The sequence below is a fragment of the Neomonachus schauinslandi genome, chromosome 1 (genome assembly GCF_002201575.2).
Source record: "Neomonachus schauinslandi chromosome 1, ASM220157v2, whole genome shotgun sequence".
In the NCBI taxonomy this organism is placed as follows: Eukaryota; Metazoa; Chordata; class Mammalia; order Carnivora; family Phocidae; genus Neomonachus; species Neomonachus schauinslandi.
In genome coordinates this window covers 124,473,748-124,487,375 of record NC_058403.1, presented here as the reverse complement: position 1 = coordinate 124,487,375, position 13,628 = coordinate 124,473,748, and the positions used below count along the sequence as shown (strand labels likewise).

Below are 13,628 nucleotides of genomic sequence, written 5' to 3'. Positions count from 1 at the left end.
AAAAAAAAAAAAAAAAAAAAAAAAAGAAATTGCCATTCTGTATTGTGATTATTACCTAGTGTTCCCCATTCTCCCTCTCCCTCCTCACTTATTAATAGATGAAATTCTAACCAGTTATGGAGAGACGTAGAGAAAGACTAATGGATATTGATGGAGGTGAGGGCTGGTCATGAACCAGCTGTGGCTGGTATCAAACCATTGAAAAATGGGTTAGGATAATGTCCTTACTCTGGTTGGTGGAACTGATTTCTCTGAAGTGAGGTAAATGGTTAAGCAGTTTCAAGTCTCTTGCTGTCTTTCCATCTGACATTACTATTCTGTACTTTAATTTATATAATTTTTTTCTTGAAGCTTCACTGATTTTTTGTTCAGTATCTTAGTTTCCAAGGTTGTTATAATGTTGTATATCTTAATTTTTTTATGAGTTTTTTTTAATAAAAAATGTTGGGGAGAATAAATCCAACAGAGCAAGTTTTCATCTAAACCTAGAAATTTTAGAAAGGTTATTAAATAATTAGATGTTTGACTTCCTAAGAAGTGGGGTATTACAATATATAGTTGAGAACTTGTTTTTATGGAAAAGCACGAAGATTATTTCCTATTTTTATGTTTCAGGGATATTGTTTCAATGCCAATAATGAAAAATACTACCACCTTTTTGCTTCTAGGTTGTAATGTTGCATCAACAGGTAGACGAACATGAAAAAGTCAAACAAGAGATGGCCATGGACTATAAGCAGGAGTTAAAGAAACTACATGAAGAAGTGAGATTTTAATTCTATTATGTGTTGTATAATTCTGTCTCTTTAAGCATTAGAATCTTGTTAATGTGCCCGTTTCTACTTGATAAAGTGGGAAGTATATAATCCATGGGAGATACAGGGGTAGAAATCTATTTCTCTGTTCTTTAAATTCAGGCAAAAGAGACTTGTCGAATTATACGTTTGGTACTATCCAAACAGGGATTCTAAAATGTGTTTCTCAGTTGAGTACCTGAAAGAAATAAGCTGTTTTTGTATAATACTATGAAATATTGATACCAGGAACCTATATTAAATGTCTTAATTTTGAGTTAAATCAGTTACTAGATTTTAAATAATGGAGAATCCAATATATTCAGAAGCATTTTGGGATAGATAAGAAAAGTAAGAATTCTAGCCACTCAATATTATTCTTCAGATTGGGGAAAAAAACTGCTTTTTTTTTTTTTTTTTACTTTATTCCAAAAAACTCCTCTCCTGCTTATTGAATATCAGTGTTCCACAGGAGAATGGCTCAAGAACCACAGAGGAAAGGAGTTTTTATTTGCTGCTTTTATCATGGGTTAGTTTATGGGATCCTTAAGTGCAAGGCCACTGTAATAATAAAGTTTTGTTTAAAGAGTATCTTTCCCTCAATTTTTTTCTTCGATGCAGTATCTTTCTCTTCTAGTGTTTATTTTTTATATGCAGGTTTGAATTGTTTTAATTTGCAAATCTAACATGCTCAGTCTATTTTCGATAGTACTGTTTAGCACTGCTCTTGCTTTCATGATACCAATTTGTTCCACCACCACTGTTTACAAATTCTTAAATTTTAAGTCTAGAAATAACTGTGTCTACAGTTAGGCAGACTGAAGAGAAGCTATGAAAAACTACAGAGAAAGCATATAAGGGACTTCAGAGGAAATGCCAAAAATCACAGGGAAGATCGGTCTGAAATTGAGAGGTTAACTGGAAAAATAGAGGTATGTTCATAGTAATAATTTCTTCATAGTGGTTGTCAACCTCACTGTAGGAAGGTGCTGTTTCTAATAGTACTAGTTCTGAAACCAGTTTTCTGCCATCTCCAGGACTGCCCTGGAGCTATTTCAGAGGTACATCCTGTCATCACCTGGTCTCCTGGGGTTGATGGGGTTACTCGTTCTCAGTAGTTCTCAGTAGGGCAGTACCACCCTTTGAGGGCATCTGGAAATGTATGGAGACATTGCTTTGGTTGTTCAAATGACTGGGAGTGAAACTGGTGTTGAGGGGATGGGAACTAGGGACACTAAACATGCCCAGGACCATTCCACACAGGAAGAATTATTGTACCCAGAATGCCAGTATTGAGAAATATTGACCACCAGTTCCTAGCAGACCTCCATGGGCAGTGTCCTTGTCTTATTTATCACCTAACAGAGTTGGGGCTTAGTAAATGTTGAAAGTACATGGCTTTCTGTACAGAGTACTGTGCATATCAGGTTGTTTATCCTCAGTTCCCATTTAGATGTAGTAAGCCATTTACCCCCCTCTTTGCTGACTTTGTTTTTATTAAGGCTGAATAACTCTGTGGTTATTGTGTATGTTGATTCCCACATGACTTACCAGAGGCGGCGAGTTAACACTGCCCAAGGTGGATGAAGCAACAGTGCAGGGCTGTAACTCTTTTCCCTTGCATCTGCCCCTCCCCTCCTCTGTCCATGCCATTGGTTCTCCAGTGTACCTAAGACTCCCTGAGGTCCTGTTTAGGCTGTCAGAGATTCTGCTCCAGTAGTATGACATGGGACCTAGGAATATGCATTTTATCCACCTCCCCTGGCTGATTGCAATTTGAGAAACACCGTTCAACATCTCTCTATGATTGCTTACAATTTGTCAGGGCGACCTTTCACCCACAAAAATGCCATTATTACAACTTAGCATTGTAGTTTCTGTATTTAATGTTCTTTTACATCTTATTGTTTTGATCCATCTGAAGAGCTTAGACTCTGAGGGCTATGCTACCGCTTTCTCTCCAGCCATCTTCTGTGACATCTGCGCTTTTTTCTCCCAAACCCCTCATCTTCCTCTTGCCGCTCATTATCATTCTCTTTTATTTCTACCTCAGAACCTCATCTTTGATTTTCATGTCATCAGCCTGTACCCCCCAACCAGTATACATACAACCAAAGTAGCCATCTTCTGATCCCCGAGTTACTTCCTGGCCCAGAGGTTTCAGCTCCCAGGGCATTGGCACTCTCTCCAGTGTTACACTTGTCATAATTCGTGAGGATTTCAGTATCCACAGGGATGATGCTTATAATACCCTGCTCTTTGAATTCCTAGGTGTCCTCCACGGACATCTTGATCTCCTCCTTGTCTCATCTACCCATTCCCACTGCCATTCCTTGGGTGTCATCATTACCAAACTTACAACCTTCCTGGAATCACATTTTTAATCATCTCATTCTGTAACTACCGTCCTTCTCTTTTCAGCTCATTCCCTTTAGTCTCACTTATCTCTTGACTGTCAATAATCACTTGACCCCATCCCCAAGTGATTGAATTCTGACACCTTTTCACTGCTGGATAGCTACCTCATGTCCTCACGAATCAGTCCTTACACAGCTTAAATACCATGGTTACATTCCTTACATTCCCCTTCAACTCTTGTGTCCCTTTCTTCCTTCATCATATTTGCTTGGCAAAACCATAACTCTAGTTAAATCCAGCTTTCTGCCCGCTCTCTACTTGCCATGTTTAACAGAACATGGCTGGAGAAAAACATAATCATGCTGATTGGCCTCATTTTAAATTCATGGTCACTAACCTCAAAGAGTTTCTCATGCTTTCTAGAATCATACTACATTTCCCCTCACTTTGCTATTTGCCATAATGTCTGTTTTATACTTTCTCTTTTCTCAAACTTTCAACACTTTTCCCCACATTCTCGCCATTGGGTGATGATCTTGCTTTCCATTTCATTGAGAAAATGGAAGCAATAAGAAGAGAATTTTCACAGACTTCCAACACTGGGTCTGCCCAACTATTTGCATCTGTGTCCATATACTCTGCCTTCCTGCTGGTGGCACTGTCCATACTCTCCCCAGCCCCTACCTAAGACATGGCTCCAGCCATTCTCTTTTCTGCTTCCTCCCTTCCTCCCTACTGGATGTTTTCCACCCAGATTTCTCCCCTCTTAAATATCCTCTCTTGACCTCTCTCTTCCTCTGGATGCTGCCCCATTTTTTTCCTTCATTTTATAACTAAACTGCTTTAGGCATCTGTACCTGTCTCCAGTTCCTTTTTGTCCATTTTCTTGCATCCACTCAGTAAAGATTTTGCCCCGTCACTCTCTGGAAGCTATTTACATGTAGGTCACCAGTGAGTTCCACCTTAAAACACTTTCTTGATTTGACTTCGAGAACAACCACGCTTTCCTGGGCTTTCTCCTACCTTGTTAGCTACTCCTTCTCAATCTCTTTTGCTCCCCAACCTTTTAACATTGGAATACCCTAGGTGTTGTATCATTGGACCTCTTCTTTTTTGTATCTGTGCTCACTCCCTTAGTGATATCGTTCAGTCTCATAGTTTTTAGCACTGTATATATGTTGATAATTCCCACATATATATATATCCAGTCTTGATTTGTCCTTTTTACTACAGAATAATTTCCAACTGCCTGTTTCAGCTGTTTCACAGCTCCACCTTAATGTCTAAACCCGTGTCAAACTTGACACGTCCAAAATAAACTTCCTGGTTTCCTCTTCCCCATCTCCCAATACCATTCCTGTTTAATGGCAACCCCATTCCTCAACTTTTCAAGCTGAAAGCCTTAGCGTGACCCTCGACTTCTCTTTTTTCCACACAGCAGCCAGAATGATTCTGTTGTAAGTCAAAGCATGTCCTCTCCTTTACAAAAACCTTCCAGTACCTTCTCTTAAAAGCCAAAGTTATCCTGATGACCTACATAGTCTCACTCCTTGTTAACTGACCTTTCTTTACCTGCTTTTCCCTTTACTCCATTTGAGCCACACCAGCCTTCTTGCTTACCCTTAAATGTACCAGAATGCTTCCACTTCAAGCCTTTGTACTTGCCTTTCCCTTCCCAGAATAGTGTAACTTCATCCCCATTTCCCTGGGAGTTTACTTAAATGCCATCCCTTTTTAAAATTGCAACCCCCATCTCTGAGCACTCTGTGCTCCATTTTCTGCAAAACAGGTATGATCATCTAATGTATTATACAATGAATATGTTGCCTATTGCCAGTTGAGTTGGGCTTGACTTTTTGTTTTGTTAACTATTGTAGCCTCACCACTTAGAACAGTTCCTGGCATTTTTGGAGAATGAATGAGTGAGTGACTTTCAGAAAGCTGGTTAACAGTGATTATCCCAAACTAGTTTGAGACTGCTGGAGTTGAGGATCCTGGAGGACAGCGATAGAAATCCCTTTGATTTGCCCCATTTTCATAAATATTGGGCTCATTTTCTTATCAACTGGAAGTGATCCATCATTAAATTTGACTGTTTGGCGTTGGGTTAGAAATATCTGTTAGAATTTAGTACAGATATCCCCTTGTAATTCAAGTCTTTGCAGTTCTTCTGTTGAGATAGTAAAAATTTGGATATCAAAGGGTATTACATTATCTGAATTTATTTTGTTCCTGAATTTCAGATACTAGAAGTAAGAATTGGGCTACCCAGGGACTCATCTGAAAATTTATTTGATCTGTTCAATTTCTGGGTTTGGATATCAAGAATTTGGGTAGTGGGATCTCCCCATAATCATATTTTGAGATTTTAGTTCTCTTAAGATCAGTTTTCTGAAAAATCACTAACAATGATAACAACCTTTAGGTGGCAGCAAATCTATGAAAATCATCACGAACCTAGGATTTAGCATCTGTGTTTCATACTCTTCACCATTAGTGTGTTAAATTTAGGAAGACAGATATCCAGAGGCACAGTATGTCAGGAATTTAGTATTGCTCTACAATTCTATCAGCTAAGTGAGTAATGGGGCTCCTGCTGGGGAGAAAGGTGTGTGTGTACCCAGGGAGGAGGGGAAAAAATTAAAAGTGAATCTGGGAAGCAGGGACTGCAAGGGGGAAGCACTTACAAGTTAAGTACCTTAATTGCCTCTTCAGGAATTTCGTCAGAAATCACTGGACTGGGAGAAGCAACGCTTGATTTATCAGCAACAGGTGTCTTCTCTGGAGGCACAGAGGAAGGCTTTGGCTGAACAATCAGAGATAATTCAGGTTGGTTTAAGCCATTTTAAAATAATGAGAGGCGGAGAAGTCTTGATGGCATTGGCACTAGCTTACTGTAGTCCCCGTTTGCTCACTCATGTCCACAGTCGTGTCCACGCATGTCTTCGTGCCATGCACTCTTTTGCTTGCTCGCTCCTCTCTCGTGCTCTCTCTTGCCCTCTCTGTCTTGCTCACTCCACCCTCACACTCATGTCACTCTCTTGATCTTGGTCTTCCCTTTTTCTGCCCTTCTGTCCCTCCCTTTCTCTCTCTTTCTACTTTGGTTTTTTCTCTGTCTCCCTTTCCATTTCTTTGGGTCTCTGGCTTACTAGTCTGGCTGTTTCTGGCTTTTGCCTTGGCTCCACTTCTGTGTCTTGCTCCATTTCTAGTAACTGGGGTACCTTGGCCGAGATGCCTCAGCCAGGGAGCTTCAGCCTGGCTGCCTGTTGGCCTACAGGTACCAAGAGATTCACATTGCATTGATAAGTGTACTGACTAAAAGCAATATCTCTGTGGTAACAGAAACACTTTTTAGAACTCTAGTTAAAGAATGGGAGAAGATACTTGCAAATGACACTACTGATAAAGAGCTGGTATCCAAGATTTATAAAGAACTTCTCAAACTCAACACCCAAAAAACAAATAATCAGTTCAAAAAACGGGCAGAAGACATGAACAGACACTTCTCCGAAGAAGACATACAAATGGCTAATAGACACATGAAAAAATGTTCATCATCATTAGCCATCGGGGAAATTCAAATCAAAACCACATTGAGATACTACCTTATTAGGATGAATACCCAACTTTTACATCAACATGGGACTGGAGGAGATTATGCTTAAGTGAAATAAGTCAAGCAGAGAAAGTCAATTATCATATGATTTCACTTATTTGTGGAACATAAGGAATAGCATGGAAGACATTTGGAGAAGGATGGGAAAGATGAAGGGGGGGCGGAAATCTGAGTGAGAGATGAACCATGAGAGACTATGGACTCTGAGAAACAATCTGAGGGTTTTAGAGGGGTGGGTGGTGCGGTGATGGGTTAGCCCAGTGATGGGTATTAAGGAGGGCACGTACTGTATGGAGCACTGGGTGTTATACGGAAACAATGAATTGTGGATCACTACATCAAAAACTAATGATGTATTGTATGGTGACATAACATGATAAAATTTAAAAAAAATCTTTTTTTAAATGAAGAACTAGTGACTTAAGCAGAACCAAAAAATATCTAATTTAGGGATATTTCTTCTTAGAACATACTATGTTTGCTTTTTTTTTTTTTTTAAGATTTTATTTTATTTATTTGAGAGAGAGCACATGAGAGGGGGGAGGGTCAGAGGGAGAAGCAGACTCCCCGCTGAGCAGGGAGCCCGATGCGGGACTCCATCCAGGGACTCCAGGATCATAACCTGAGCCGAAGGCAGTCGCTTTAACCAACTGAGCCACCCAGGCGCCCCTATGTTTGCTTTTTCAATTAAAAACCAAGAACATAAAAGGAAATGAACATAGAGGGGAATAAATATTTGTGACCATCTGTTGTGTGCTAACACAGTCTCAGTGCTTCTTCTAGATGGCATTTATCTAGAATATGTGGTTCTATGTTTTCTGTTTAATATCATGATAATCTGTCAAGGTTAGTAGTTATCTCAGTTTTATAGAATGAGGGAATTACTCGATAAGTTGAAAGAGCTGAAGGGAAGCTTTAAAAATTTAAAAAAAAAACACAATCTGCATTATTTGCTGCTTTAACTCTCAGTAATGTTTTGGCTTGTAATCATTCTCCTGAAATATCAGCTGGCCAGTAAAGTACCGTGAATGGCTCTGCTGTGAGTGACTCCACTCAGGATGGCAGGGGGGCCCACAGCGACCTCAAGGAAAAAAATTATTTACTAGGCTGCAGCAAGCTATGCAGTCAGAGTGGGCCAATAAAATCCTGGATGTCTAGACCACGGTTTTTTTTGACCTGAATGCTAAAGCACTGTGCAAACATAAATAGCTATAAGATATTGTTATACTCTAATTGTAGCCTTCAGATTGGAAAAAAAAAGAAAATCAAGTCCTACTTTTTAGTTCTCAATTACTCATCTGTGGAGTGTGCTTATTATTGATGCAAATCCTTTTTTCAAATTACTGTTGTGATTGCTTTGCATAATTAAACTTCATTGCTAGTAAAAGTGAGATTTTTGTTTACCATGATTGAAATAGGCCAGAATAAGAAGCCTTTAAAAAGCCAACATTTGTTTTCCCTGCTTAACTCAAAAAATATTACCGATACTATATTTCTCTTTCCCCCTTAGCAAACTAAACAAAATTAAATCTTTCTCTGATTCAGTATGTGGCAGTGCTGTATGATCATCATTAAAAAAAAACAACTTTTTAATAAATTTCTGGATAGCTGTTACCAGCATTAATAGTTACCATCATTTTGCTACGCCTTTTTTTTTTTTTATTGTGGTAGAAAACACATTAAAATTTACCATCTTAACCATTTTAAAGAGTATATTAATGTTAACTCTGTGCATGTTGCTGCATAACAGAGCTCTAGAACTTGTTCTACTTGAAAAGCTAAGACTGTACCGAACAAACTCATTTTGCCAGTCTTGTTTCATCCTTCCCCACTTTTTACCTTTGGCTGGAATATTACAAAGCAAATCACAGAAATTGTCATGTTTCCCAACAGATAAGGACTTCAAAAAATTATAACAGAATAAATAATTTATTAACATAATTTAATATTCAGTCTGTTCAGACTTCCCCAGTTGTCTGAAATTATGTCTTTGTACAGTTGGATGTTCAAATTGGAATCCAGTCAAGGTTGACATGTTACATTTTGGTGATCTGTGAGTCACCACTGAACAGTCAAGGGAGAAAATCTGGGAGATTAGATAAATGGAGATCAACATCCACACTTCCCCCAGTTTTTAAAAACTTGATATCAACTTTTTTCTTATATATTTTTTAACATCTGCAAGTGGACTTCACAATAACTTCTCAATCTTTGAGTCCTATGTTTGTTCAAGTTCTTTTCATCAGCTATTAAAGTTACAGAATACATGTTCATTTTAGAAAAATGAGAAAATGTCAATGAGACAAGAATTAAATAAAATCACCCATAATTCCATAGCTTAGAGATCTATCATGATTAACGTTTTGGTGTAAATTTCTTCCAACTTTTTCTATGCTTCTATGCAGTGTACATTGCAGTCATGTACATTTACTAGAAAAACACTGTTGTGTGTTGGGGGGAATATGTTCGGTTTCTAGATTCCACATATAGGTGAAATCATACAGTATCTGTCTTTCTCTGTCTGACCTATTTCACTAGGTATAATGCCTTCTAGGTCCATCCATGTTGTCACAAGTGGCAAGATTTCATTCTTTTTTTATGACAGAGTAATATTCCATTATAATCGAATACAAACACACACTGGCACCCATACCCACATCTTCTTTATCCATTTATCTATTAATGGACACTTGGGTTGTTTCTATATTTTGGCTATTTAAAGCAGTGAGGCCGTGAACATAGGGGTGTGGGTATCTCTTTGAGTTGGTATTTTTGTTTTCTTCAGATAAATACCCAGAAGTGGGATTACTGCATCATATGATAGTTCTATTTTTAATTTTTTGAGGAGCCTCCAGACTGTTTTCTATGGTGGCTGCACCAATTTACAATCCCATTAACATTGTATAAGATCTCCCTTTTCTCCACATCCTCACCAATACTTTCGCTATTTTGTCTTTTTGATACTGGCCATTTTGACTGGCGTGAGGTGATATGTCATTGTGGTTCTGATTTGCATCTCCCTGATGATGAGTAATGCTGAGCATCTTTTCATGTGTCTGTTGGCCATCTGTATGTCTTTGGAAAAATGTCTGTTCATGTCTTCTACCCATTTTTAAATCAGGTTTAGTTTTTTTGATATTAATTTGTGTATGTTCTTTATATGTTTGGGATTTTAACCCCTTATCAGATGTATGACTTGGAGGAATCTTTTCCCATTCAGTAGATTGCCTTTTTGTTTTGTTTACAGTTTCTTTTATCATGCAAAACCTTTTCAGTTTCATGTAATTCCGTTTGTTTATTTTAACTTTTGTTGCCCTTGCCACAGGATACTGGTCCAAAAAAATACTGCTATGACTGATGTCAAAGAGCTTACTGCCTGTGTTTTCTTCTAGGAGTCTCGTGGTTTCAGTTCTTATGTTCAAGTAGTTAATCCATTTTGAATTTTGTATATAGTGTAAGGTAGTAACCTAATACTCTTTTGCATGTAGCTAGTTTTCCCATCATTTATTGAAGAGACTCTTTTTCCCCATTGTTTATTCTGTCTCTTTGTTATAGATTAATTGACGATATAAGTGTGGGCTTATTTCTGGTCTTTATTCTAGTCCATTAATATATGTCTGTTTTCATACCAGTACCACACTGTGTTAATTACTATAGCTTTGTGGTATAGTTTGAAATTAGGAGGCACAATACCTCCAGCTTTGTTCTTTCTCAGTATTGCTTTGGCAACTTGGGATCTTTTGTAGTTCCATTCAAACATTAGGATTCTTTGTTATAGTTCTATGGAAAATGCCACTGATATTTTGATGGGGATTGCACTGAATTTGTAGATTGCTTTGGGTAGTATAGGCATTTTAACTATTAATTCTTCTAATTAATCTTCCCATGATCCCCTCTGATGGGATCATGACCTGAGCTGAAGGCAGATGCTTAACTGAGTGAGCTAACCAGTTCATAAGCATGGAATATCTTATTTATTTGTGTTGTTTTCAATTTCTTTCGTCAATGTCTTATGGTTTTCAGTGGACAAATCTTTCACCTCCTTGGTTAAATTTATTCCTAGGTGTTTTTTTCTTTTTGATGCAAATGTAATTGCAATCATTTTGTTATTGCAATTTTCTGATAGCTCATTATTAGTGTACAGAAATACACTAATATGTTAGTATGTTAATTTTGTATGCTGCTGCTTTACTGAATTCATTTATTAGTTCTAACAGTTTTTTCTGTAGTCTTAGGGCTTTCTATATGGTATGCCATCTGCAAATTTTGATGGTTTTACTTTTTCCTTTCCAATATTGATACCCTTTTATTTCTTTTTCTTGCCTAATTGCTGTGGCCAGGACTTCCAATACTTTGTTGAAGAAAAGTGGTGAGTGTGGGCATCCTTCTCTTATTCTTGATCTTGATCTTGAGGAAAAGCTATCAGCTTGTTGAGTGTGAAGTTAGGTGTGGATTTGTCATTTATTATGTTGAAGTATATTCCCTCTATATCCAGTTTGTTAAGAGTTTTTATCATAATGGATGATGAATTGTCAGATGCTTTTTCTGCAAGTATGGAGGTGATCATATGATTTTTATCTTTCATTTTGTGGTGTATCACGTTGATTTGCAGATGTTGAACCATTCTTATATTCCTGGAATAAATCCTACTTGATCATGATCCTTTTAATGTATTGTTGAATTCAGTTTGCTAATATTCTTTTGAGGATTTTTCACAGCTGTGTTCATCAGGGATATTAGTTTATAATTTTCTTTTTTGTGGTGTCTTTGGTTTTGATATTAGGGTAATGCTGGCCTCATGAGTTTGGAAGCTTTCCTTACTCTTCAGTATTTTAGAATAATTTGAGAAGGATAGGTACCTTTTTTTTTTTTTTTTAAGATTTTATTTATTTGTTTGACAGGGAGAGACATAGTGAGAGAGGGAGCACAAGCAGGGGGAGTGGGAGAGGGAGAAGCAGTCTCCACTGAGCAGGAAGCCCGACGCGGGGCTTGATCTGCCAGGACTCTGGGATCGTGACCTGAGCTGAAGGCAGATGCTTAACCAAGTGAGCCACCCAGGCGCCCCCCTCCCCCTTTTTAAAGATTTTATTTATTTGAGAGAGAGCATGAGTGGGGGGGAAGGGCAGAGGGAGATGGAGAGGGACAAGCAGACCCCTGCTATGTGCAGAGCCTGACTTGGGGCTCGATCCCAGGACCCCGGGATCACGACCTGAGCCAAAGTCAGATGCTTAACTGACTGAGCCACCCAGGCGCCCCAGTACTAACTCTTCTTTAAATGTTTTATAGAATTCACCTGTAAAGCTGTCTGGTTCTGGACTTCTATATTTTGGGAGTTTTAAAATTACTGATTCAGTTTCATTACTTGTTATTAGTTGATTCAGATTTTCTATTTCTGTGTGATTTAATCTTGGAAAGTTGTGTGTTTCTAGGAATTTATCCATTAAAGGTTTTCCAGTTTGTTGGCATATAATTATTTGTGGTAGCCTTTTATGATCCTTTGTATTTGTGTGGTGTCAGTTGTAACTTCTCTTATTTATTTGTTTCTTCTCTCTTTTTTTTCTTATCTATCTGGCTAGAGATTTATCAGTTTTCTCTATCTTTTCAAAGGACCAGTTTTTAGTTTCATTTTTTAATTTTTTTTCTATTTTTAAGTCTCTGTTTCATTTATTTCCTTTATTTATTTATTTATTTATTTATTTATTTATTTATTTATTTATTTATTTATTATTTCTTCCTTCTACTAACTTTAGGCTTTGTTCTTCTTTTCCTATTTCCTTTATGTGTAAAGTTAGATTGTTCATTTGAGATTTTTCTTGTTTCTTGATGTAGGCCTCTATCTTTATGAGCTTCCCTCTTAGACCTACTTTTGCTGCATTGTGTTTCCATTTTCATTTGTCTCAAGGTATTTTTTTCCTTTTTGATTTTTTTTGTTGACCTCTTAGTTGTTTGTAACATGTTGTTTAGTTTCCATGTGTTTGTGTTTTTTCCAGTTTTCTTCTTGTAATCAATTTCTCTTTTCATATTGTTGTGGTCAGAAAAGATGCTTGATATGATTTCAGTCTTGCTGAATTTATTGTGGTTTGTTTTGTGGCCTAACATGTGATCTGTCCTGGAGAATGTTCCATGTGCACTTGAGAAGAGTGTGTATTTTGCAGTTTTTGGATGACATGTTTTGTTTATATCTGTTAAATCCATCTGGTCTAATGTGTCATTTAAGGCCAGTGTTTCCTTATTGATTTTCTGTCTGGATGATCTATTCATTGATGTAAATAGGGTGTTAAAGTCCCCTACTATTAAATATATTACTGTCAATTTCTCTCTTTATGCCATTTAATATTTTCTTATTATTTAGATGCACTAAGCACTATATAATACAATATTTTATTTGGGTTTCATGATTAAGATTTTCCTTTTTAAATATGACAAGTCAACCAATGTGTAGTCATAATGATTGCATAGAAGTCCAGTCTACCATTAAATGTACCATAATTTACGTATTGAATCCCTTATTATAGAACATTTAATTTTTTACTTTTTTACTCTTGCAAACAGTGATTGGGTGAATGTCTTTATATAAACATCTAGGAGTATGTGTCCATTTATATTCTTAGGAAGTGGCCCTAGAAGTGAAATTGCTGTACCAGTGTAGTTGAACATTCTTAAAGATTTTAATATATATTGCAAAGTACTCTCCAAAGTTATGTTGATCTAGACTTTCACCAGCAGTATTTGGGATTGTCCATTTCCTCACACTTTGCCAGTATTGGGCACTATTATTTTTTTTAATTTCCCCTACTTTTAAGCTTGTCTTTGTTGATCTGAAAGGTGAAAAATGTGGTTATAATTATTTGTTTTCATGT

At 37.2% G+C, this 13,628-nt stretch overlaps 1 protein-coding gene across 3 annotated transcripts in view; it reads left to right on the top strand.

The window, feature by feature from the left end:
- The window catches only part of CEP63 (centrosomal protein 63), a 57,161-nt gene that overhangs the window by 18,165 nt on the left and 25,368 nt on the right, over positions 1-13,628 (top strand). For all 3 annotated transcript variants that reach the window (XM_021678767.1, XM_044915548.1, XM_044915555.1), the window contains exons 4-6: positions 669-764; positions 1,604-1,726; positions 5,868-5,981. In XM_021678767.1, coding sequence (XP_021534442.1) covers positions 669-764; positions 1,604-1,726; positions 5,868-5,981 — 333 coding nt within the window. The remainder of the gene's footprint in view (positions 1-668; positions 765-1,603; positions 1,727-5,867; positions 5,982-13,628) is intronic.